General features: G+C 40.6%; 2 protein-coding genes across 3 annotated transcripts in view; one reads left to right on the top strand and one right to left on the bottom strand.

Annotated features, from left to right (window-relative positions):
- Window positions 1-4: 4 nt before the first annotated feature.
- WRAP73 (WD repeat containing, antisense to TP73) lies at window positions 5-27,976 on the bottom strand. The gene is made up of 13 exons (XM_039509436.1): window positions 27,958-27,976; window positions 27,667-27,786; window positions 23,876-24,028; window positions 23,175-23,291; window positions 9,932-10,004; window positions 7,297-7,400; window positions 6,543-6,629; window positions 5,931-6,065; window positions 5,771-5,848; window positions 3,765-3,870; window positions 2,564-2,689; window positions 1,403-1,594; window positions 5-545 (listed from the first exon to the last, which is right to left on the bottom strand). The coding sequence occupies exons 2-13, from the start codon at window positions 27,733-27,735 to the stop codon at window positions 436-438; spliced, it is 1,350 nt and encodes a 449-aa protein (XP_039365370.1). The 5' UTR covers window positions 27,736-27,786; window positions 27,958-27,976; the 3' UTR covers window positions 5-435.
- The window catches only part of TP73 (tumor protein p73), an 80,096-nt gene continuing 79,616 nt past the window's right edge, over window positions 27,513-27,992 (top strand). For both annotated transcript variants that reach the window (XM_039509429.1, XM_039509430.1), the window contains exon 1: window positions 27,513-27,669. The gene's annotated coding sequence lies outside the window, so the exon portion shown is untranslated. The remainder of the gene's footprint in view (window positions 27,670-27,992) is intronic.

Genomic DNA, 27,992 nt, shown 5'->3' with positions numbered 1-27,992 from the left:
CAGAAGCTATGAAAGTGTTTATTGACATTTATACAAATTAAATAAACTTCTATACACTATTTACAAACATACCATTTTAGAAAATATTTTGACAAGTTCAAAATAAGGTTTAAGTCTTTGAACCCTAAAACTTCATAAAATCCCGACTGCTAGTTTCCACAATTTTAGTTGCAAAATCAAAGAGAGCTCTTTCTAAATTACTTTGTTGAACACACTTCATTCAAGTAACTATCACAGTACTTCACGCAAGGGAGTCATCTTACACTCCCCCAAACATAAGATTTGCTATTAGTACAAAATCTCTTCCTATTGAACGAGAGCTTGCCCATTCTTATCTGTTCCATATAGATATAGCAGCATTTTTTCACAAAGATCTATTTGCAAGGTAGGCTTTTCTAGCCTTGGGGGCAGAGGGAGGGGTTCCTTTATCAGCTCTTATTTTACCTCTTCTCTTTCCAAATAGCACATGCAAAAATTATCCTTACTCAAAAGTGCCATGGAGTCCCCACTGGAGTGCCAACAAAGCGAGAGGACCTGGAAGTCACCTGCAGATACAAATTAAAGAAATAAGTAGCAAGAAATCAAGAGTTACAATAATTCTGTTCCAGAAATCTTTTCCTACTTGGAATAGCTTAGTAATTTTATCAGAGATAAGAGGCTTGAGTGAACAGAATTTTGTACTGTACATACCATTGTAGTTGAGCTTGACCATATTATTTTAATGCAAGTACATTTCACAAAATAATCGAGCACTGTTGCAAAGATCTGCAACCAGACACTACAGGTAGTAGCTCTTCCATGGAAGAAAATGTTAAGCCAAGAAGCAGGCAATAGATTATATTCACTATAATATTGAACTTGCAAGTAGAAAAGATATTTGTAAAGCAATTAACCAGCTAATATTACAGTCCACTGAAAGATCTTACTGTGTACCTGCATATTGGAATAGAGGAAAGGATAGATAGGAACCTTAACTCTGCCTTTTTGGAGTAGATTTAAGATTCAGATTTCATGTTACTTTTTGTGGTGCTTTTGGAATTTTAATGTTTAAAGTACCCAAAAGTTTGGTAGGCACTATACAGTTCTTATTTTGGGATTTGGTATACCAGACAGCTACAACATCCATATAAAATTAATTGACATGAAAGCAAAGCCTTAGTGTTTCTATTTACATGTCAATAAATTACCATGCTACGGCAATAACCGAATTACCTTAGATGTAAGCTTTGTGCCATTCTTCCCATAATCTCTTAAATGCAGGGAATATGTGACTAAGCACCCAAAATGTTTGATCAATTCAAGCAGTCAAAACATCACTATTTATCACTAACAGTACAATAATTTATTTATATTAAACAAACTAATGATTCTGACTTGCAGCAGTAGTTTTAGGTGGCCTTACCTTCCATTGGTACCTGCACTGACACGCACCCTGCTGGGGACCACAGGTACACTTTGCTATTCCCAGTGCATATGGCAAGTCGAGGTTGACGTGGATCCCACTGGAACAGCTGAACAGCATACAATTGCTCCAAGACTACAAACAGTTTCAGCTTTTGAACATCCCAGATCCAGATGGCATTAGGAATGTTATCTGTTAGAAATGGCCAGGGAAATGGTTAGAATACTGTAAGGAACACAACACTATATGCAATGTCATTGCAATAGCTCACATTAAATGGGCTTCACTACCAATAACCTATCTACACTATTGCTTGCAGCATTGGTGCAGAAAAGTCTGGGCAACTAGCACTGATGAGTCATAACTTTACAAGACACTTAACTCATTATCCCTTTAAGAAATGGTGAAAGGTGACATCACTCTGAATGTGTCCAGAGGCTTGCAGTCTTAAGTAGGGACAGCAGTACCCTGGCAGTATGCCTTCCTTGGGGAAATTGCCACTACAACAAAAAGAGTAATTCAATCTATAGAATTTTCCTTCACTGGCTTTTCTAAAACTACATAGAGATGCGATTATTCGTGGATTTTGTCATGTGAACATTTCTCAGCTAGGAACTGGATTAAGACCCCACCCTTCCACCAGTTTCATAAGATATTTTTTTCCTTTGATAACACCTTAGCACCAGGGAATGCTATATCCTGATATACAGAGCTCCAGATCTACAAGGGAAAAAGTTACATAAAAAGTCCAGAACTCCCACAGTTCTTGCTAATGCAAAATTAATTAATATTTTGAAAAAAATTCTGAAAATGACTTGTGCAGGGAGGGGAGAAGAGATGGATTTTAGCTAAGATTATGGATACAGTATATGAGCTAAGGTAAATATGAAGGAAGATAATTTAGCACATGGTACTTAAAGCCAAGGCTATGAGTTCATGCAGCAATTAATAGTTGGTCCCACAGCTTAGTGGTTTATGCTAAAGGTTGAATTCCCTCTGTGTACAGTGCTAGCCTCAATCCCAACTGGGGCTTCTAGCTGCAGCCAGAATACAAATAATTCACAATTAGGTAATGTACTTGTTTATTTATAGCAGAAACAACAAAATCTAGATAATACCAAAAGGGTTTCTCCTTTAAAATATAGCCCACTAGGTACTAACCATTTTTGGTTGCCAGAAAACAGTTATCTGGACTAAATGCCAGCATTCCAATTCCTATTCTGGGATTTGCCCGATCAGTAACTGGTTTGACATACTGTAAAGTAACTGGTACCTGGGAAATGTCATCTGAAATTTGAAATAAAAGCACTTTAATAAGCAAGTCCATACGGACATGGCAGTAATATTTCTAACTTAAAACAGTTAACAGCTCTCTCTGAAATGATAGGAAAATAGTAATATATTGCACTTCTGTAAGATGTTCCATCCAAAGATCTTTACAAACTTTGGATCAACAGACCTGTCAGATAGTATTTTCCTTTCTACAGAAGGAAAAACAGGTACACAGAAGAGTCTGAGACAAAGCTATGAATACAATCAAGATCTCCTAAATCCGACTCATGTTTTATAACATCTCACATATTAACACCCATGTAAGGCAAGGGAATAATCAAGTTAGTTGAACTAGTTAGTGATTGTTCAGCACTATAATAGTATATGCTGATATTTGACACTCAGATATCAGTAGTATTAAAGAGATCAAGGACTGTTGTCTGAAAAAGTAAAGATGTTGAATTTTTTAATATTTCTAATTTAAGTTCAGAACTCGTTAGAGAAAAGTAATGTACCCTTCCTGATGTAGCAACCCATTTCTCTGCCTGACCATACAAAAAGGCCGGGTTTCTATCCTCAATACAGGCAGCTAGAGAGGCTTTGGGTTGACATCTTCTGAACTGTTTTTTTTTTTAAATGTGGACATTCTCATTGATTGAAGCCTCCTACAATAAGAGGACTATCTACTCTGCATTATCTGCAGCGGTTAATATAATTCTAGACAAGAAGTATCACTGTTGCAGAGACTTAAACCAGCCAAAAATCACCCTGTTCTGAGGCACATTTTGCACAAATAAAACATTGAGAAGGGGTGGAGGTTGTCTATCATGTCTACCCACACTCACTCCCAAAACTTTGCCATGCCTCTCCTGGAGCCTTTCATTGCCCTTAAGTTAAGATCTTAACCTTTAGCCCCATTCTGCAACCATCATCCTTTCTACCTGAGGAAAACATGTCCTTTGAGGTCTCGCATTTAATTTAATGGGTTTTGCCCCTGCCTTCAGAGGCAAAGTGTGCTATAATGTTGATTTACAAGGCTTAAATTTTTACAATACAGGTATTCTAAAGTGGTTCATTTTAGTTTGCTTACATTTACTCTGTGTGCCGAAGAGAGAGCTGGCTTGCGCTCTGGCTGGAGGGAAGGCAAGGCTCTCTGTTTCAACTCTTGGGGATTTCTCCATTTCCTTGTATACAATCTGCACAGAAGAAGACAGTTTCACAAAAGGGCCTAGCAAGATTTGAACCTAGTGTGTTGAGTCCTCCACATCCCGTGCCGAAAATGAGCCCTAAGGCACATTCATTCATTTTAAATGTCCACAGTGTTTCTCAATGCTCCTTGCTACTGTACACTTTGGGCATGGAAATGCTGAACTTTGAGACCTGCTGGTGCCCATATTTGAAAATTGGGCCCACAATCTAAAAAAGCAATTGTGAACTACAGAAGTGGACAGTGTATGGAACTACAAAGAATCCAATTGTTGTCATCTGAGAGCCTATGTAAAATGAGTCAAACAGAAAGTGAATTTGGTAATATAACTGCAATCTTGAGTACAGCAGGACATTTTTTTTTCTTTTAACACATGCAATATTTCATTCCATGCCACTGAAAACCACTGGAAACAAGCAATGTTAATGGGATAATGCTAAGGCAGGGGGAGGCAACCTATGGCACATGTGCCGAAGGCGGCACGCAAGCTGATTTTCAGTGGCACACGAGCTGATTTTCAGTGGCACTCACACTGCCCGGGTCCTGGCCACCGGTCCGGGGGCTCTGCATTTTAATGTAATTTTAAATGAAGTTTCTTAAATATTTTAAAAACCTTATTTACTTTACATACAACAATAGTTTAGTTATATATTATAGACTTATAGAAAGATCTACTGAAAACGTTAAAATGTATTACTGGCACGCAAAACCTTAAATTAGAGTGAATAAATGAAAACTCGGCACACCACTGCTGAAAGGTTGCCAACTCCTATGCTCAAGGAAACAGTGATGAAATGCTAACAATGTGACTAAATTAGAGCTCCCAATCTAACTGTATCAGCAGGAGCTCTCATCTTTTCAATGGAAAGGGACTGAACTATTTCATTTGTTTTTCATTCTACCTCTCAAGTCTAGATTTTTATTCTTCATTCTGAATTTGAAGGATAACTAATACATTTGGGTGCTGCAGCACTTAGTCTGGCAGCCAGATTTATATCTAGAATGCTTGAGTCACATTGACCAGAAGAGAAAATAAAGAGAAATAATGAAGACAGCTAGCACAGAACCAGAATTGTTTTCTAGCAAGGAGACATTTTACTTAAGCATATTCTGCCTGGCAGATTCCTTGATAAGCAACAATGGTAAATAAAATAAATAAATAAATAAAAATCATAAATTTAAGTCTGCACACCACAAACACTGATCCTTAACATAACATATGTCAGACCTGCTCTGTTCCTTCTGTTGGACATGTAATATTACAACCAATGGAGATTCTTCCTCACAAGGGGTGGGGACAGAGAGAGCCTGTGATTTTGAAGTAGAATATACAGTTATCTCCCTGCTGATAACTGTAAAAAACTGGCCACAGACTCTTCACATGTGCAAGGATTAAAAACAGACTATGACAAACATTTACAGAAAATGCTCATTAAGTGAGCTAGATTTGCCTATACAAATGAGATTAGGTGCGATCATAACACTTCAAATCAAATCCAACACTATTCACATACTGCAAATTGTATAGCGCTGATATTCACAAAATTCTCATTCATGTTCACTTCCAAGCACTTGGGTACACCACCACATACAAACCCAGTCTGTAAACACAGCCACCACCTCTACCAGAAGATATTAGTACTTGCAATAAGTATCCATGACTCCCTTACAGAGAGAAAAGTGGGATAGAGGGGAAAGAAGAGAGAATTCACTGAAAGAAGTCAACTAAAAATGATTTTCCTTATTTTTCAATATTTTCATTCAATTTCCTTAGCAGCATTTGCAGATCAGCAGGAAAGCAGGACTTCAGTCAAAGTAAAAAAAGCTTTTACCAAAGACAGCAAACAAACTTCTGCTAATGATCCAGTGGGTCCCCATTATATACTTACTATCTTTGGGTTAGCAATGGTCGCAGGGTGTTCAAACTCTGTAATCTTCTTCCAAGTTACGTGGTTCAGGATACGCACCTATTTCAAGGAAAGTGTAGTAAGGGGATTGCTAGGACAACATTTAGCAACTGACCTGAATGAGTTTAAATTCCGTTTTTACCTTTTCATCATAGCTACCAATCGCCAAGAACTGACTGCTGGGGCTCCAGGCAACTGATTTAATACCCAGTGACCATTCATACGCACTGTATGTGGACAGCAGACGGCCATCAAGGGAGTACAGCAAGATTTTATACTGTAACACAAATTGATTTGATTTAAAAGACTAGTGACACTGTTAAAAATTAACAGAGACTAAGTGGCTTTTTTAAAACCATCCCCATCTCAAATGCACAGATGTTCAAAATGGAGTTTCCCTTTTCTATATCTTATAAACTAATTCTGCAATTATTTATTTGGATAGTTGCTAGGATCTTCTGCAATTTTTAAAACCAAGTTGGTAATTTTTTTTTTTAAAAGATACTTAAATTGTGGAAAAAATATAAGTAGGATAATTTGGTAATAATGACTTTATTTGGAGATTTAAGCAACCGTTTGAGACACCCATCACCAATACCTAAGTACAATATTAGGTATTGTTTATTAAAACCCTTCTGTTTTTTAAAAAAGGGTACTGCAGTCTATGTAGCAGCCAGAAAAGTCGACTTAATATCTTCAGGAGCCCTTAATTAAGTGTTCAAGATCTTCAGAAATAATCTGTATTTTCTCATACCTCCAGACAGGTATCCCACACTGCCAACACACAGCCATTCGGAGCCCATTCAATCCCAGACAGGTCTTGAGTTTCAGTGTCAAAATGCTTCCCAAATGCAGAGAAAATAAAACAAATTAAACAGTTTTAAAAACTGTACTTAAAATGTATGGGTGCACCTGACTTTAAAAGTAAAATCCTAAATTAGTACATTACCTTTACACTTTAAAAAAAAAAAAATCTTATCATTGAGCTGGCACATCCTTTTTATGTCTGACTGCATAAAATAGAAACATTTCTTTTCCTTTTGTTATACTACATTACAGTCACTGCTTCCTTATTTTCTCCTACCAAACTATACAAAACCAAGATATTTTGAAATAAAGTGCACTTTCTAATAAAAACAACAACAACATTCTCTTATGTTGTAACTTGTTCAGATCATCATTTTGGCAAAAGCAAGGTCTGATCATGGTGCTTCTGTAATGTATTTTACTGTTAACATGATTACTCAGATTAAGCCAGAACATTTGAATACTTCTCACAGTAAAAAAAAATGCAGTGTTTTATCATTACTGTATGTGGTTTCTTAAGCAGAATTTTCTGCCTTCCCACACACCTGCAGGCCAATGAAGGAGCTATCAGAGGAAATGCCCTGTATTGCTGAGTCTAACATGGAGCATTAGAGTTGTTTAATAATTTAGTTCTACTCTACACTACGCAGAGTACACTTTAAATCTGTGCAATCGCAGTGGAAGGCAAGGACATGTCTTACCCTCAGTAGTTGCCAGTCACTGCATACAAAGAGGCTAATGAAGTCTTTGCAGTCACGCCTCTCTGCTAACGCCATATAGCGACCATCCTTCGTGAAGGCTATTCCTGCCACCGAGATTAGAAAATACAGTCCAGACCAATAATATATATACACACTTGTGAAACTGGCCCTATTAAAGCACCAAAGCTGAAAACAATTATGAGCCAAATCAGCTAGAGGAAAGAATTTATTCAGAAAAATGTGAATGATGATTGGAAATCATTTTGGAATACCAATCAGATGCCCAAAAAGCGTGGTAGGCACTTCACTGAGACTCAAGCAAAAAAAAATCCTTGTCCCAAAGAGCCTATAATCTAAAAAAGTGAACAGATGGAGTTCCCACCCTTCTCTGAAGAGGATATACACTGTACATAGGCCAATCTTACCCCCTTCCTCGGTTTTGACCTTCATGGTAATACAAGAAGTTTCAATCTCAGATCTCCCTTACCAAGCTTGGCTGTACAGTAACTCCTCACTTTAAGTCGTCCCGGTTAACGTTGTTTCGTTGCTGATCAGTTAGGGAACATATTCATTTACAGTTGTGCAATGCTCCACTCTTACGTTGTTTGGCTGCCTGCTTTCTCCACAGCTGGCAGCCTCCCTATGACCCCCCCCCACACACACACACACAGTGCCTCCCATCCGCTGGCAGACCCACAGATCAGCACCTTCCCCCTCCTCCCCCCGGCAATCAGCTGGCTTGCAGCGTTTCGGGGGGAGGAGCGGGGACTCAACGCCACAAGCCAGCTGACTGCCCTGGGCAGGAGGAAGGAGGGGAGGGAGGGGAAGCCTGCGCACCCAGTCCTCACTCCCCCTTCTCCCTAAACACCGCAACCAGCTGATTGTCCCAGGCAGGAGGGAGTGGGGGAGGAGTGAGGACTCAGCATGCAGGCTCCCCCTCCCTCCCTTGCCAGCGGCAATCAGCTGGCTGAGTGTTTAGAAGGGAGGGGAGGAGCGAGGATGCAGCCTGGGAAGTAAAGGGGGAGGGGAGGAGAAGAGGCAGGTCAAGGATGGGGGCTTGGGGGAAGGAGTGAGTGGGCAGGCTGAGGGTTGGGGCCCCTGCCCCCCACCCCTGGTGCTTGCAGAGTAGGGGAAGCTGCTGCTCCTGTGCAACGTGCTTCTCCCAGCCTACAGCACCTTCAGCCTCCTTGCCTGCCTCATCTCCAGTGCCAGTGGGCTGTGCCTGTGTGGGGTAAGGCAGGGGCACCTCCCAACTCTAGTACTGTACTGTATGTACAGTATGTTTGTAAACACACAGCACGTGCACATTACTCCCCCCCCCCACAGCATAGTATTAAATTGCTTGTTTAAAATGTATATAATGTCTTTTGTCCAGAAAAAAGAAAAAAATTTCCCTGGAACCTAACCCCCCCATTTACATTAATTCTTATGGGGACATTGGATTCGCTTAACATTGTTTCACTTAAAGTTGCATTTTTCAGGAACATAACGTTGTAGTTAAGTGAGGAGTTACTGTACCCAGTATTTTCCCTACAGAATTTCCTCTGTTCCCACCTTAGTTCCCTTTGCTTTGGCAAGAGGGATATTTCAGCCTCTCTTCCATCCTGCCTTCAGGTAACAAAATACACCCTGCTACTGATTTAGCAGTAAATACTCCAAATCTTCCTACATGGTTCAAGCACCTGACATTAGGTGACTGAGGAGCCTGGAGTCTCTGTGCAGGATCCCAGAGTCTGTCCCCCTGTTACATACATGTATATGAGGACCGAATACAGTTGCATAACAAAAAGATGAGCAATTGAGAGGGGATACTTATACTCCATATTTTTTGTTCTGGGTTTGTCACAATCTAGTCTCTAGCTATACTAGCTACAGAAAATACTATATTACTGATTTCTAGCAGACTTGGCAATGGTTTTGTTCAGTATCTTTTCTTTTTCACTGGTGTTTGGAAGTTGGACAGGTGCATAAACTAAATCTAATATTTACTTCTCATTCCTAATAAGACTACGATGACTGCAGATTAGCTCCCAGGGTTCACACAAACAGTAATGGCAGTGCACTGGTACTGAGCTCACTAAGACCTCGTCTATATCTGTGGGGACATGTAGGGTACACGTAGCTACACGCCCCAGTGTAAGGCAGGCTGTGTCCACACTTTTCTCTGTGGTGTATAGCTAACGACTCTGGCAGCAGGGAGACAGTGGGGAGCTGCTGGAGCCTTTCCCCTCTGCCTCCTCCCTACTAGAGCCTTTCTGTGAGTTGGAGAAACTCTGGCAGCTGGACATTAATTGCTAAAAACAGCAGTGCAGATGTGGAAGGCACTGCTTGGGCACAGAGAGACGTGTAGATATATACCCTAGGGTTCAGGTGTGTAGGTCATTCTACGTGTCTACGTTGGGCCTCCCTGTCTATACGGCTACGTATACCCATGCTAGCTGGGCGGGAAGTGTCTGTATGTGCAGATGTACCTTAACTAAGATGTCCGTGTCCCTCCAGGCTGATCTACAAGCATCAGTGGGAAGGTACTTGAATACACCCTGACCATGAACGTATGCTTGATCATATGTAAATTCTATTTTCCTTTATTTCCATATTAAGAATACTTTTCCTATATTAGGTCTGATATACTCACCGTGCTGACAAGCTTTGGGATACTTGATATAAGAGACAGATTTTGTACACAAGGACCAGACAGTTATCCGCAGCTGTTGGAAAGAGACCAAGACAGGGAAGTATTTGTTTATCTTTGCAGATTAAAATTTAAAAAAAAAAGTGTACAGAGAATTTAATTCAACACTAAACTTTTTGTACTGGGAGGGTCTCACATTAAAACAAACTGAAACATGGAACCAAAAACTTTTCCTAACAAAACTGTTCCACTTAAATCTTAAGTGCAATCTAATATAGAGACACTGAGGTTTTATTAAAAAACCTCTTTTCCTAACAAATGTATAACCCTTCTGTAATGCCCTTCACATATTAGATATTGTAATAATTGATCAAGTTAAAAACAGCTTCAAACTTGACAGATATACAGCTGTCCTCTTTTATTTAGTTCTGTAAATTGTTTTCAGGTGGAGCTTATATAGAAGTTATTATAAAATAATCAAGTTGTGTTGTACTGTAGTATACAGAATTATCCAGGACACATGGAGATTGACACTCCTGTTTGCCCAAAGGCTGGAGATTCCAACAAAGCAACACACCCAGCCCTCTTCCAGACATATATCTAATATGCCACTTTACATATATCCCAGGGTTCTGTTGCCAGAGTTCTGGATCAGGTTGGGTACTACGTCTCCTTTTAAAACAAAACTAAAAAGCTTCAAGGTAGAGTGCTTAATAAGAGATTAGGTTATTAAAAATGCAAGTGAACTTGGGAGCTAAAACAAACTAGATCCCCGGTACTACACTTTGGAAGTATGGCCCAGATTCCCAAAGGTATTTTAAGCTCCTAGCGTCTGCTGAAATCGACCATTTGAGGATCCAGACCAGGGTATTCGTGCTGCTTTGAGCAGGGGGTTGGACTAGATGACCTCCTGAGGTCCCTTCCAATCCTGATATTCTATGATTCTATGAACTAACCTTAATGTGCAAGACTCTATACTGGGGTCGGCAACCTCTAGCACATCGGCGGGTTCGGCCGATCGCGGCTCCCACTGGCCGTGGTTCGCCATCCCAGGCCAATGGGGGTGGCAGGAAGCCACGGACAGCACATCCCTCACCCGCACCGCTTCCCGCAGCCCCCATTGGCCTGGGATGGCAAACCACGGCCAGTGGGAGCCACGGTCGGCCGAAACTGCCGATGCAGCAGGTAAACAAACTGGCCCAGCCCGCCAGGGTGCTTATCCTGGCGAGCTGCGTGCCAGAGGTTGCCAACCCCTGCTCTATACAAAACTGAACCTACATATGTGTGCTGTAACATTTAGGCACAACAAGAGGAGTTACTCAACTACAGATTAGCTTTATCCTTTCATTTCCTTATTTCTGTGGGTTTAACTGAGGAAGTTTGTGAGCTCTGATCGCTAGGAATGTTAGGTTCCAGCAAACAAAACCCCATCCCTACTTTTCAGTCAATGATATTTATTCTGAATTAGTAATGGAAGCACGTAGCAATACAGTGTTGATGAGACGTATAAGAAGAAGGAAGTTAATATGGCCAAAAATACTTTATTAAAAATTTACATTAATAATTATTAAATGCTGATAGTAGTGTAAGAGCTAGCATCACGACTGCCAATATGTATTAGGAAATCATTTTCACACAGATGTGTGTGATTTCTAAACAATCTCAGAAATCTGGAAGAATGTGAAATACATAGGCTGGCAAGAGGTAAGAAATTCTTCTTGTATTTAGGTTCTTAGTGTATGATATGAGAATACGAAACAGCATGTCAATTTAAGAGTGAAATGCTACATCTCTTGGGATGAGATTACTAATTACTGTCTCTTCACTGCATTTCAGTTTCAAAAAAGTCAAGACCTGCGCTAACCAATTTTCATTTTAATTTCCCCTTTCTCAACCACACAAACAGAAAAGTGACATGTTATGCAATTATTCGAAGGACTTGATTTTCAAAAGCATCAATACAAACTATTTACACAGTGTTTGGAGTATTTGTGGAGACTCATGCATCTGTAGAATTTGGGAACCATAGAGAGAGCAGTCAATGGCAAAACAGGCCTCTCCACAGCATGTCACGGTCACAGCCTGAATTATAGAAGCTCTGCATTACCATCCGCAGATTATTCAATTAAAAACCAAATACTTACTCTACCATAGCAACATCAGACATGTGTCTTCATCAGTGTGTCATGTGAACCTTTGCATTTATAATTGGAGAGAGGAATGTTTCCCAATATAATTTTTTCTAGCTTTTTCAATATTTTGTTATAAACAAGGGGCTACTACAAGAAAGTGACAGGTACAGTACAGTGGGACACCAAGAAATATTTTCTGAAACTATTGCAGCACCACCAAAACTCACAAACAATAGCAAAGTAGGCCTAGTACAGTGTTTAACCACATCACTCTATGTATTGATTTTAACCCTTCCACCGAGCAAAGGGGAAAAAATAAAACCCAGAATATGTATGGCTATATCTACCGTTACATTGGTTGGTCTATAACAATCCTGAAGCTAGAGGAAGTATCTCCCTTCGAGGCATAAACCAACCATTGCCAAACTTGGGGAGAACTTCCACCATGGTTAGTTTACTTTACAGTTGTCCATGATAGGAATTCTTGCAAATTCCTCTGAAGCAACTGGTACTGAACACCATTGGAGATGGGTTTCCAAGCTGAATGGACCACAAGTCTGATCAACTGTGGCATTTATGTTTCTACAGCAATTTTTACAGACTTCTCTCATTTTACTAGAATGCATTTTCTTGCCAAGTAAGATCCTGCACTTGATCACCTGGTTGTGGGCACTCTCACACCTAGTACATGGAGCAAACTGTAAAGTCTAGTGCTGCCCCTGTGTCCTAACTGAAATACTTAAATTCCACTTCAAAGAATCCTGCTAAATGTCACCTCCACAGAGAAGCATCAGGAGAGGCCCAAAGCAAAAGGACTAACATTTTATTTTTTTAATACACCAGCCTCTGCATAGAGCATCACAAGAATAAATTTAAAGAGCAAGGAAGCTTGTAAAGAGATTTAAAGACATCGCTCAGAAGCTGAATCAGGGTTTCTAGATAGCAGGGAAGAGAAAAAACCAGTTGGACCCCCAAGCCTCGTTCATATCAAGCAAAAAGAAAGAAAAAGTGCAGGAGGGAGCAGAGGACATGAGTTTAACTGCTCCTATCACTCTACTATTTAGCTTCTTATGAACTAAGAATCAATGATCCAGGGCCATTCCTAGGGAGGTGCAGGGCCTGGGGCAGAAGTGACGTCACTTCCGAGACCAACCACGCCGGGGATGGGTAGGGGAGGTAGTGCCTCCCAAAACGGCCAGGCGTAGCCCTGCCCACACTCTGCCCCATGCCCCCCGGGCCTCGCTTCGGCGGCGCTGCTGGGCTCCAGGAGGCTAATGCCACGTTGCTCTCCTTCCCGGCACTCCAGGGCTGGGGCAGCTGCAGTGGTGGCGCCGCTCACTCTCCCTCCCAGCACTCCAGGGTGCACGCTCTCCCTCAGGCAAAAGGGGTGGAGCTGGGAGTAGCCTCCCCCAGCCAGTGGGTTCACCCACCGCCCATGCAGCGCCGGCCAATCACACTGACCTGCAGGGATCCCCCAAAGCACGGGGTCTAGAACGGTTGCCCCGATTCACCATCCCCCAGACAGCTCTGCAAGGACCTATAGTGCTAACTTTAAGAGTATGTAATATAGTAATTCAACAAGAATCCACGAGACCAGCAGTTCTCAAACTGTGGGTCGGGACCCCAAAGTGGGTCCCAACCACATGGTAATGGGGTCACCAGGGCTGGCTTAGACTTGCTGGGGCCCAGGACCAAAACTGCAGTCTGAGGGCTTTAGCCCTGGGCATTGAGACTCAAATTACAGGCCCCTGCCTGGGACTGAAGTCCTTGGGCTTCAGCTTAAGCCCCCACCCTCCCCAGTCTTGGGCTGGCTCAGGCTTCGGTCCCCCATCCTGGGGTCATGTAGTAATTTTTATTGTCCAAACAGGCTTGCGGGTGCAATGAAGTTTGAGAATCCCTGCACTAGGCTGACCTTTGATAATCTAGTTTTATATGACCACAACTGCTGACTTCCGAACACACACAAATACACCATTAGGCTGTTCTTGATACAAGATTTACTTTAAAAATACCTACACCATGCCTACTCGCATTCTTCTACAGCAACTGCAACTCCTATTAATTGCACCGTTAACTGTACTTGCCTCTGTTTCTCCCTTAATCCAATCCGGCATCTCTCTCTCTCACCCCCTCCCCAAGCCTTGAATGTTAAGTTCTGGGATATAGTCAAGCATCCAAGTTTATAGTTGGAACACTGACTTGGCCTCCTGACCAAGCACCTACCGGCTATGGAAGTGTCATACAGTTTAATGCCAGAAGGGGCCACCAGATCTAGTCTGAGCTCCTGTATGTCTCAGGTGACCAACACCAACCCACAGCTGCACACTAAACCCAACAACTGAAATGAGACCAAAGCATTACAGCCCACAGGAGACTCGGGAGGAGTATGTGCCACAGGAAGAGAACAGGCAGAACAGAGGATGCCAGTGTCCAAATCCACTGCATGATGCCCTCCTGCCACGCCCCCACATAAACAGTCTTGGCCCTCCAGTATAGGGCAAATCCCTGCTGCTTGAGTCAACCCAAGTGAACTCCACAAGGGAGGGAGAAAGCAAGCCTCCCCACAGGCTGCAGAGGCACTAACTTCTTTGTTTCAGCCTCCACTCCATGAGGGAAATGAGGCGGTAGAGGAGCCACCTCCCCTATCTCTGCTCTGCCCTCTACAGCAGTGCAGAATGAACCCGTCTTCCCATGCAGCAGGACCACACTAGTTCCACTGCACAGGAAGGGATGGAATGCACCTCTAGCTAACTTTGCTTGGACACCAGATGATAATACTCAGTTTGGAATAAATAAGCAAGTTATGTATAAAATATATTATTCTAACCAAGAATTGTATTGGCTTTTGTGCGGTTTGGTAGCTTCTAAGCTAAAATAAATACATGTATATGAAAACACAAAACTCACAAAAAGGTATATCCAGACACAGTATGGTTACAGACAGGAAAAGTGATTAAAATAAAACTATAACATGTTGGAATTACATTTTTAATCAGAGTGTTCTGAAGACACCTATGAAGCATATATAGCCAAAAGAGGGTACCATTTTTGCAGTCAATATTTTCTCAAAGACATTTACTGTTCACTATTGCAAAGAACCTATACAAGAGATCCTGATCTTTATTATGCAATTCCAATCTTAAAACAGCTCCAAAATATCTGCAACTATCCCAGGTACATTTCTTTTTTATCCCCCTTCATTCTGTCAGTCCCTGGAGAAGCCATTTATGACAGATTTCACTGTAAAGGTCTATGAAAGGTGTTTTACTGCTACAGCATGTGCTCATGTGGATACTCAGAGCACGTTTTAATATTACTGCACATATTTCTACATCCCTCTTATCTGTATGTTACTTCATTTACAATGAATAAATAAAATGGTCATTAGATATTGAGGATTTGACAGGTTCAGACTGCACACCCAGTACATTACACAAGTCACAAGTCTGTAACTAACTGTTACAAAGAGATTTCTTTTATAAAAGAAATACCAGACTAAATGAAGGTCTTATAGTGGGCACACAGGCTTCTTCAGTAGGCAAAGCACATATCTTTAATCTCTTAATGCACCTTTGGCGTACAGGTACACATAAAAACCCACAGGCTCGCCTGTCCAGCTCAGACATGTCACCTGAGGACCAGCTATGGTCTAGTACAATGAGCATATAATTGGGAGTCACGAGATCTGAGATTCATTGATACCTTAAACAAGTCACAGACCAACATTTGAAAATGTCGGTGCCTAACATAAGGCACCTGAAAAATCAGGCCACTTAGAGTGCCTAAACTCTGGTACCCAAGTTTGAAGATATTGCTCTTACTCTCTGAGACTCAGTTATCCCATCTGTTAGAAAGATTGTTTCCCAAACTTTGAGAGGCACTTTGAAATCTATGGTTGAAGTGCAGAGTATAATTATACTGTGTACATTTCATTGTTAACGTGTAACTAGTCCCATGGACAAGAGAGCCTTCATATTCCCAACAGTAACAGCCACATTTATCCACATACTTGCCCTAAAACTCTATGCAAACTAGCACAAGAAAGATTGTCTCTGCTATCAATGAAAAAGAAGGGAGGGAAGAGAGTACAGTGCTCACTGCATGTAAAAAAAGGTAAAACAGCTATTTAAGGTTTAACAAAAGGGTTTTCTGTGGAAAAAAAGAGTAATTTTTGCTGCAAGGAAAAACTGATTTGATCAGCTGCAAGCATTTCTTTACTGACCATCCCAAGACATTCTCTTTAGTGTAGATGACTGGACTAAGTGAAATGTCAAACTCTAATCCTAATGGTGATGGTGTCCAGGAAGTTTTCAGCTGTTGTTTTGCAATGGAAAAACAAACCAAAAGCAGCAGCATTTTTAAAATAGCCTAAAAACAGCTGAGAATAAAAAAGTATTTAGATGGTAACGTGATAAACAGTCTCCAGTGCTGGGTTAGAGATTTCATCCCAACTTTGACAGCTTTAGGCAGGTGTGAGACTGGTGATTTTCACTGGACAAAAAACACACATTTAAACAAACTTGCATCTCAAGTGACTATCAACTTTTGTCCCAGACTTGACTGGGTCACAAGGCCTTCTTACATAGCTGTGTCTATCAGCACAGGATTTCAGAGGATTATTCAGGGCACATTCCTTGACAGAAAGTATTTTTCAACCAATATAGCCATTTACAATTACTAAGGATTAGCTCTAATATGCACAAAAAGCACACTTTTTAAAACGGACTGTATTTTACAATAGATTCACTGGTGTTTTAACCCCCTGACTGAGCTAGAAAACGCAGAAATATGCAGTTAATAAAATCTTGGAAATATTGGATGAACTGATGTTACTGATTGTTGTATTGTACTTTGATAAACATGGGAGTCACAATGAAAAAGTGAAAACCTAAAGCCTTCATGTCCTATGAATCAGGAGAGTGAATTATCTACAAATTGGATAAATTACAGGATGGGTGGGATGTGACAATATCCTATAGTCACACACAATCTGCATTATATAGCAAATTACAAACATACACTCCCCCCACTTACATTCTAGATGAGTTCTCTTCAAGATTCTCAGACTCCCACGTTGTGCAGACAGACTAACGATTCTCCCAACACTGGTAGCTTTTTTGACTGCCACTTCACATTGAATGGATGTTTTCAGAGAACTGTCCACAATGACGCCAAGATCTCTTTCTTGAGTGGTAACAGCTAATTTAGACCCCATCATTTTATATGTATAGTTGGGATTATTTTCCAATGTGCATCACTTTGCATTTATCAACACCGAATTTCATCTGCCATTTTGTTGCCCAGTCACCCAGTTTTGTGAGCTCCTTTTGTAGCTCTTCACAGTCTGCTTTGGACTTAACTACACCTCCACCCTGATATAATGCAGTCCTGGGGAGCCAAAAAAAATCTCATCGCCTTATAGGTGAGACCACGTTATATTGGGTTCAGTCAGGTACGGCATACTGGCAAGAGCCGGTACTCCGTGCCGGACTGGATCGGCTTCCCCGGCGGTGATTTAAAGGGCCCAGAGCTCCAGCCGCTGTGGGGAGCCACGGGCCCTTTAAATCGCTGCCGGAGGCTCAGGCCGTGATTTAAAGGGTCTGGGGCTCCACACGAATTCAGATACAACATGGTAAAGCAGCAGGGCTCAGGTGGCGCTTTAAAGGGCCCAGGGCTATTCTTCAGTCATCTGGTACAGAAGCTGATTTAAATGATAGGTTACGTACCACAGTTAGTAGTGCTGCAATTTCATATTTAAGTTCCCTCAGAACTCTTGGGTGAATACCATCTGGTCCATGTGACTTATTGTTTTAATCAATTTGTTTCAAACCCTCCTCTAATGACATGTCAATCTGGGACAGTTCCTCAGATTTGTCACCTAAAAAGAATGGTTCAGGTTGGGGAATCTCCCTCACATCCTCAGCCATGAAGACCGACACAAAGAATTCATTTAGTTTCTCCGCTATGGCCTCATCTTCCTAGAGTGCTCCTTTAGCATTTCGATTGCCAGGGGCCCCACTGATTGTTTAGCAGGCTTCCTGCTTCTGATGTACTTAATTTTTTTGCTGTTACTTTTTGAGGCTTTGGCTAGCTGTTCTTCAAATTCTTTCTTGGCCTCCCTAATTATATTTTCACACTTCATTTGCCAGAGTTTATGCTCCTTTCTATTTTCCTCAATAGGATTTAACTTCCACTTTCTAAAGGATGCCTTTTGCCTCTAACTGCTTCTTTTACTTTGTTGTTTAGCCATGGTGGCACTTTTTTGGTTCTCTTACTATATTTTTTTAATTGAGTTATACATTTAAGTTGAACCTCTATTATGATGTCTTTTAAAAGTTTCCATGAAACTTGCAGGGATTTCACTTTTGGTGCTGTACCTTTTAATTTCTGTTTAACTAGCTTCCTCGTTTTTGTGTAGTTCCCTTTTCTCAAATTAAATACTACTGTGGCGGGCTGCCCCCTCCCTCCTCACAGGGATGTTAAATGACTGCTTCTTGGAGCAGCCAGTCCTGGAGCCCACAAAAAGAGAGGCAATTCATGATTTAGTTCTAAGTGGAGCACAAGATTTGGACTAAGAGGTGAATATAGTTGAACCGCTTGGTAATAGTGACCATAACATAATAAAATGCAAGGTGTGAAGAAACCTTATCTCTGCATCTTGTATTGAGGTGACCTGTACCCAGTCAATATGGGGATAGTTGAAATTCCCATTTTTATTCCCTAATTTCCCTGAGCATTTCACTTTTGAAAGGTGGATAAGAAACTGGTTAAAGGGGACACTACAACGGGTCATACTGAAAGGTGAACTGTCAAGCTGGAAGGAGGTTACTAGTTGAGTTCCTCAGGGATTGGTTTTGGGACTAATCTTATTTAATCTTTTTATTACGGACCTTGGCACAAAAAGTGGGAACGTGCTAATAAAGTTTGCGGATGACACAAAGCTGGGAGGTATTGCTAATACAGAGAAGGAAGGAAGATCTGGATGACTTTGTAAACTGGAGTAAAAGTAATATGATGAAATTTAATAGTGAAAAGTGAAAGGTCATGCATTTAGGGATTAATAACAAGAATTTTAGTTATAAATTGGGGACATCAGTTGGAAGTAACAGAGGAGGAGAAGGACCTTGGAGTATTAGTTGATCACAGGAAGACTATGAGCCGCCAATGTGATATGGCTGTTAAAAAAAGCGAATGCGGTCTTGGGATGCATCAGGCGAGGTATTTCCAGTAAAGATAAGGAGGTGTTAGTACCATTATACAAGGCACTGGTGAGACCTCATCTGGAATATTGTGTGCAGTTCTGGTCTCCCATGTTTAAGAAGGATGAATTCAAACTGGAACAGGTACAGAGAAGGGCTACTAGGATGATCCGAGGAATGGAAAACCTGTCTTATGAAAGGAGACTCAAAGAGCTTGGCTTGTTTAGCCTAACCAAAAGAAGGCTGAGGGGAGATATGATTGCTCTTTATAAATATATCAGAGGGATAAATATCAGGGAGGGAGAGGAATTATTTAAACTTAGTACCAATGTAGACACAAGAACAAATGGATATAAACTGGACACTAGGAAGTTTACTCTTGAAATTAGACGAAGGTTTCTAACCATCAGAGGAGTGAAGTTCTGGAACAGCCTTCCAAGGGGAGTAGTGGGGTCAAAAAGTCATATCTGGCTTCAAGACTAAACTTGATAAATTTATGGAGGGGATGGTATGATGGGATAGCCTAATTTTGGTAATTAATTCATATTTGACTATTAGCAGTAAATATGCCCAGTGGTCTGTGATGGGATGTTAGATCAGGTGGGATCTGATTTACTACAGAGAATTCTTTCCTGGGTGCTGGCTAGTGAGTCTTGCCCACATGCTCAGGGTTTAACTGATCGCCATATATGGGGTCAGGAAGGAATTTTCCTCCCGGGCAGACTAGCAGAGGCCCTGGAGGTTTTTCGCCTTCCTCTGCAGCGTGGGGTACGGGTCACTTGCTGGAGGATTCTCTGCACCTTGAGGTCTTTAAACCATGATTTGAGGACTTCAATAACTCAGATATAGGTTAGGGGTTTGTTACAGGAGTGGGTGGGTGAGATTCTGTGGCCTGCGTTGTGCAGGAGGTCAGACTAGATGACCATAATGGTCCCTTCTGACCTTAAAGTCTATGACAATGCTGGGCAGTACTCAGCAAAAAATAAAATAAGAAAAAGTACAGCACTTTTCTATACTTGAGTTCTAGTAAGACCGTGTCACTGAGTTGAACTGTGTACCATTCTGCATGCTTCAATTGCATCATTCGTATGAAGTGTTAGATATTAATGTTAGAATCTCCATCACTGGAGATTTTTTAAGAGCAGGTTAGACAAACACCTGTCAGAGATGGTCTAGATAATATTTAGTCCTGCGCCTTCAGTGGAGGAGACTGGACTAGATGACCTCTCGAGGACCCTTCCAGTCCTATGATTCCATCTACCGGTACCTGTAGCATTTTGTATTCCTGGATGTTATGCCATGTTTGGTCTCAGAAATTACATATATAAATAAAGGATTCTTATTTGCAATAGAACAAGTTTAAACTGAAACGTTTTCAGAGATTTACATTGCTCTTAGATACACACAGCATTATGCTGTGTGTCTCAAAAGGTGTCCACTACTGAGTTTGCACACCATGAGCGGTGAATGGACTTTGAGGTATTCATGGAAAAGTCCCCCATTTATTTTAAGTTAAATGTTGGTTTCCTGTATGTAAATCAGATCAGAAAAATCAGTGTTATGAACTATACTTTGTTTATAATTCGTATGCCATACAGCCACTATGAAAATAATGCATATGCAGTTTAGTTATAGAAAGTTATAAGTCGCACAGGTAGCTAGAAACAAACTATCACAATCACACTTTTTTTTAAACAAAAAAACAAACAAAAAACCACACACACTTTGTAGTAAGAGTATGAAAAGATATTAGTGAACCCATTTTGGAGCTTACATATTGACCTGAAGAATTACAAGTATGAGTCAAAATTAGTTGGTGCTATATGAAAATGTCAAACTACCAAATCTGAGCAGTATGGGTTAAAACAGAATCTTTGAAGCCTTCAAATGATCCCTGAACTTGATAATGTACATAATACGATGATATTAAGTATCCTGATAGTTCCTGCCTCAAACACTGTCTGTCCCAGTAGAGACTATGGATATAGTGTACTAGAGAGTAAACACAACACAGACACCAGCATAACCCAAGCAGCTGTCTGACAAGTTAATTTAGCAACCTGTTTACAGCTGGAGAGAAAACCTATCCCAGCACAGATGCCAACTTGGCAAAGGCTTAAATGAAATCCTGTAGGGTCAAACTGAGTTCTGATAGGTGGTAAAAAAGTACTCACTAGTCCACCCCCACATGCACATGCCATTATGAGGCTACTTGTAGCATGCAGCAGCAGGAGCCGCCCACAGTTTTGGTTCTCAAACTACAACAATCCAGCCTTTTAGACATGTGTCTGTCTTTAGTTTGAACAACTGGACTCATTTTTATCCCCACAAAGGACAATCGAAACTCTTTCCTGGATTCATCACCATGTGGTAACCACAGTCCCCTCGAAAAAGAAAAGAAGTGCTGATGTATAGTCAGAAAACTGTTCTCTGTCTACACCTGACACCAAAAACTCCCATGTGAAAATCATTTAAAAATCCCAGTGTGTGGGTCATGAAATATTTTCTGGCTGTATTCAATTTCACTCTCATACTCACTTAGAAATTTTGTATTCAAGGCTTGCATTAACTCTCTACCATCCACACACAAAGAACAAAATCTTCCTCATATCCACAGCAAAGATACCAACTCTGATATTCTGCTCTCCCTGCTGGCACAGGGTTTCTCCCATTGATAATGGGAATTTCACACATGTAAAAAGAGCAGGATATAGGAATCAAAGTCCACTGTGTAGAATGAAGAAGTGAATTTTCCTCTCAAGTCATTTCCTCACCTTTACCTCTAAAACGATGCTCATATCCATCCAGGTGAAATCTCCATAAGCATTAAAGAATTTTGCAGCACACAGATACTATGAATTTGTTGGATTAAAAAGTGAATTTAGTGCTGGTGAAAGTTGCTGGTGTGACAGCCCTGGTATGTGAAGTCCTATGAATATTCACAGAGAACAGGTACAGTGGCAAGGCAAATTTGCTGTATTTAGTTCTTAGCTTCTTTTCACTATTATTGTTACTGCTCTGCCCTGATCAAATCAGATTGTTCTGAAAAAAAAAACCTATGAAACCCTTCCCGCTGTTTTCAATGAGCTCTGAACCAGGCTCATATGGACCAAACTCCCAGTGTCATATCTTGGCTAGGATTCCAAACTAAGGTCCTTATCCTGCAATCACTAATACATGTTTAATTTTGGTCCTGAAAGAAGTTCCACTGAAATCAATTAGACTAATTACATGAGTAAAGTTAAGCATATGTGGAACTTTCTGCAGGTCAGGTTCCAAGTCTCAGAAGTAATTTATCTGAACAGCATTCCCTTATTTTTATCTAAAAGGGCACTCTTACTTAAAAAGCATGCTATAAACCTATATTACTCAGATCACATTAAATTACTTAAGCAGAATTTTTTTTTAAATGTAGTTCATGTATTTCTTTTCAAGCTTATGTTTACTTTTTGTATCCCTCAGTCTGGATGATGAAAATCAGTTAAATTACTATCACTTCCAGACTCTTAATTCCTTAGTGGAGGAAATCTGTTTAAAAATAACTATTCCCGTTAGACTTTTAAAAACATTTCTGTTCATAGATTTTGGAAAAGTTTGTGTGTATGTATGTTTGTTTTTTGCCCAAATTTGTATTTTGGATCACATTTGCCAGTTCTTTATCATCTTTTTTTAAAAGCATAATTTCATTCCGAAAGGCATGAGTGTTCAGTATTCCACCTTTTCATCAAAAACTCACAAAGCAAACTTAAAAGAAACAAGCAGTAATTAAATCAGAATTGATCTAAAATGAGAAAAAAAATGTGCAAATACATTGATTAATAGAACGCTACAGCTTTAAGATCTCTGGGCTATTTTAGAAGCTGTGTGCAGACAATAATATGATACTCTACAGAACAATCATGACTTCACGCTTACGTAAAACTCGGTTGTATTGAGAATATGACGACCATCCGGACTCCAGCACGAAGCCACCAATCCTGCTGACCCCTCATCAATCTTGCAATGCCAATCTGGCTGCTCCAAGGACCAGACCTAGGTCAGAGAAACTAATCAGTGCAGCAAACTGAATAGCACATCAAAACCTCCTCTTCTCACAGAGCTGTGCTACAGCTAAGAAAGAAAATTCCATCAACACATACCAAGGGGTCAGAAAACTTTTGAAAGCCTTTGACCATGAAGGACTGGCACTGGATCCCATTACAAAAGTAAGCCGCACATCTCTGTGCATTAACACAAGTCATAAAGCATATTTTCTTCTGTCATGTTTTCTGAATACTCATCCTTTTTAAAGCTTTTGCTCCCTTTAATAAGAATCTGCATGTATTTATTTCCTTCTGAAATAATGAATGTACGAGATACTTGGTAGCAGCTTTTGTTTTTATAAATTTGCTCCAAGTGTTTTTATTCTTATGTTGTCTTCAAACTAACAAATAACCTTTTAATCAAGGTTTTGACAAACAATAGCAACCTCAGCTTTCTTCAAACCGTGTGTTATTAATCAGAGTGTCAGTTACTTTGGCAAAGACACTTAATTAGTGCTTGACATTAGAAGTTCTCAATTTAGCAGTTAGTAAATTCTAGACAGAAACAATACGCCATGCTGTATCTGTGCTTACCTGAACAATCCCTCGTTTGTACATGGCACATAATATAAAGAGAGAGTCCGATGACCATTCTATGTACTGGATCTGATCCAGGCAAGTGTACAGCTGAAGGATCTGGAGGTTGTTCACATCTCGAATGATCAAACGGTACTGCACACATGAAGCCTGAATGCAAACAAAAATTAACTGACGCACCGATATCAGAGTTATTAACTGAGACTTAAGAGTGCCAGGACCTGTGCTGCGTCATTCGCACTCTACCACACTGATCTAGAGTGTAGATGTTTTAGATGCACCAGAATTTATACTTTTGGATTTGTAGGTTTGTTATGAGCTACACGATCAATTGCAAAAGAAGGTGAAAAAAGATTAATCCAAAGCAAATGTTAAAAAAAAAAAAAGATGGTTTTAATGTAAGTTTTGTAAACTCTTACCTATGTCTTCAAGACTGAAGGATGGAAATGTTTGGTTTCAGGCCAATTTTTTATTTAAAAAAGGTACTAAATTTTCAAACTTTTCTATCACAAAAACTGTTTTTGTTTTTTAAGCTGATAATTTCAAAAACAAATTAAAGTGACTAGATTCAAGTTGATTGTATCTTCAGATATTGCACATGTCCCTGACTCTCCCCCAGCCAATTTTCGTGGCTTTAGAGTCAATTTTCTTATTTTAAAATGTTTATTTTCTCTCTCTCCTTTTGCTACGTCCTTAAAACACAGGAAACTGACTATACAGAAAGCATCATCAAATGCATAAAGTAAACAAAGAGAAAAAAGGTTGGGTTATTATAATGACACTAGTCATAAAAGTTAAGCAGCTGCTTAAATATTTTCAGGACTAGGGCCTATATAAGTGAGGGGAAATATCTATTTGCTCCATTACTACTAGTTATACTATTCAACTGCACCTACTTTTTAAAAACTATTTTTCTTCCATTTCACGTTTTCCTTTTAATGAAAAATTGGCTAAGGCCTTATTCTGCAGTAAGTGAACAACAAGCAAGTGCAGTAACACACATGTAAGCAATTGCACAACTGACAACTCATAGCAGGATCAGAGCCTCAAGATTTTAAAAAGTATCTTCTTCAAACAATACAGACAATGGGTCTAAACTTTAGAATTTTTTGTGTTTTGACTCAACTTTAAAATTGACTAAACCAGTGCATTAGAAATATTTGCAATGTTTCGTTTAAATAAAAAACTGAGGGGCACATCTTGGTCCCAGTGAAGTCACTGGGAACAAGCCTGACCCTGAAAATTCAATTTCTGGGCTGAGATCTTGTCTGATGAAGAAACTAACGTAAAGTAACTGCAAATAAGGAAGAAACTGATCACCAGTAGGTGTCACTATAATACTTAATAGTAACATCTTTACAGTCATCAGAGCGAAATAGAAGTTAAAACTTAGAGAAGGTTATATATTTTAACTAGACTGTTCACTAAATTGTTTTGCTAACACTAATTTTTTTTAAAAGTTGCTCATGCTTTATCACCTGCAGTATAGAAAACAGATCATAAAGTACGGGGATTTGATTGCAAAAGACTAAGTAATCTGCTATTTGTCTCTCCTCCAGAGGCCCCAACTGAGATAGGGATCCTGTTATGCTAGGCAATGTACAGCAGTCTCTACATACCAAAGAGCTTACAATCTATCTAGACAAGGCAGAAAGGGCAGGAGGGGAAACACAGGCAGAGAGGTGAAGTGACTTGCCCAATGTCACCCAGCAAATTAGTGGGAGAGTTGGGAACAGAACACAAGTCTCCTGATTCGGTGCAGTGCCATAGCTGCAAGATCATGATACCTTTCCAGGGGTACCTTTCCAGGGGTAGGGGGTGGGAAATCAGTAAAATGGTGGCTTTTAACATTAAATTTGAACAATATGTTTATGGATTCCTATACTAAACTTGCGGCTAATTCTTCCTATAGTATTCCTATGCTAAACTTGCGGCTAATTCTTACACAAAGCAAAACAAAGGAGTATGTCGTCACATCCCCCCCACCTCACAATAATTATTGCCTCTCAAACCAAAAGTCAGTTTCTTCAAAAAGCACCAAAGCCAATAAATACAGATATATTATATTTTAACAACAGTTGCTATTACTCACAATGAAAAAATATTGTAAGGTATGTGAAGGATCATTTTTCATTAACTAAAGCCATACAGTATTAATGACTGTAAGCATACTCTCCCTCAGACCCCTCCATTGTTGCTGTTTTGTTTGTATGTAATTTTTCTATACAATACTTTGATTACACATTAAAAATGTTATCAAAGTTAGGTGCATGTCTGCTGTTGTTCTGTTACATACACTGGGTATAGGAATGGATGATAAATGCAAATTTTACTAAGGATTGAAATAGTTTTATTAGGAAACTAAAAAAGTTGGTAAAGCCTCATAATAAATAAGTGGTTAGCAGGAATATGAAATTTCCCAGGAAGATTAAATTAAGTTTTTGCTAGTAAAATCTTGAATTTTGTGATCAATATTAACATTGCTTTTGAATGTATTTAATGAGTCTCAACAGTTATACTAATTATGTGTTAATTCCAAATGTAATTTTCACACAAAATTGTTTATATAAAAAAAAAAAAAATCAGAGGGGTAGCCATGTTAGTCTGGATCTGTAAAAAGTGACAAAGAGTCCTGTGGCACCTTATAAACTAACAGACGTATTGGAGCATAAGCTTTCATGGGTAAATAGCATCTGATGAAGTGGGTATTCACCCATGAAAGCTTATGCTCCAATACTTCTGTTAGTCTATAAGGTGCCACAGGACTCTTTGTCATTTATATCAAAAATGTATCACTAGTTAGGAACATCACTGCAAGATTATTATCTTCAAAATAAATGTGTGTTCGTTAAAATAAAAGGTTATATTTTAAAACACATTTATGATTTGATATAACAATTACATTTTACATTGCGAGACCCCTGTTGACTGTTTTCTGCCCTAATGAAAGATTCTCTAGACACCAGTCAGTCTCAAAAAGAACAGGAGTACTTGTGGCACCTTAAAGACTAACAAATTTATTTTAGCATGAACTTTCGTCAGCTCACTTCTTCGGATGCATAGAATGGAACATACAGACAGGAGATATTTATACATACAGAGAACATGAAAAGGTGGAAGTATGCATAACAACAATAAAAGTCTAATCAATTGAGATGAGCTATAACTCAATGACTGAAACCAGTCATTCTCAGTTTCAATTGTACTTTGTTTTGGATTAATTTTTTTAAAGAGTCTCATATTTGCAGTGAATACCTTTTGGCTAGAGGTTTACTACCCCACATACATCTACAAATCGTTTCTCACTTTAGTTATACATTTCCTGTCAATTCAACTGGTTCTACAGGAGGCTCTAATGCAGTGGTTCTCAAACTTTTGTACTGGTGACCCTCTTTCACCTAGCAAGCCTCTGAGTGCAACTCCCTTATGAATTAAAAACACTTTTTATATATTTAACACCAGTTTAAATGCTGGAGGCAAAGGGGGGTTTGGGGTGGCGGCTGACAACTCACAACCCCCACCCCCCATGCAATAACCTCCGACCCCTGGAGAGGTCCCGATCCCTGATAATGCGAGAGGCTCCTTGGGTGGCTGGGACACGCGGGGTGACAATGCAGCAAAGGGCAGAGCCCCAGAACACAAGGCGGGAGTCGGTGGGCGCCGCCTGAACCCCACCCCCTAGATGTCCGAGGCTGAGAAGCGGCCTGGCCCCGTGCGCGGGTTTGGGTGAGCCGGGCCCTGCAGCGCCCGGGCTGCACCAGCCCCCGGCGCGGAGCCGGGCCACTCACCAGGTACTTCCCGTCGGGCGAGAACTTGCACAGCAGGCCGGAGAGCTTGAACACCTCCGAAAAATTCATGGCGGGCCCCCGGGAGCAGCCGCGGGGGGTTCCCGGCAGGGCTCACGGGCCCCCGGGGAGGCGGCTCCAGCGCCCGGGGCAGCGGCCAGCCGGTGTCACCCAGGCCCCGAGGGAGCCTGGCCGAAGGGGGCGCTGGGGGCAGCCAGGCCCCAGCGCGGCCTGCCCCGTTCCCCCGACAACGCGGCCTCCCACAGAACCGCCGCCGGGGGCCCGAGCCAGGCCGCGAGCCTGGGGGCGGAGGGGGTGTGAACCCACAG

Source organism: Mauremys reevesii, linkage group 21 (genome assembly GCF_016161935.1).
Source record: "Mauremys reevesii isolate NIE-2019 linkage group 21, ASM1616193v1, whole genome shotgun sequence".
Lineage (NCBI taxonomy): Eukaryota > Metazoa > Chordata > Testudines > Geoemydidae > Mauremys > Mauremys reevesii.
Note: the sequence above shows the minus strand (reverse complement) of the source record. Positions and strands in the feature narration are given on the sequence as shown.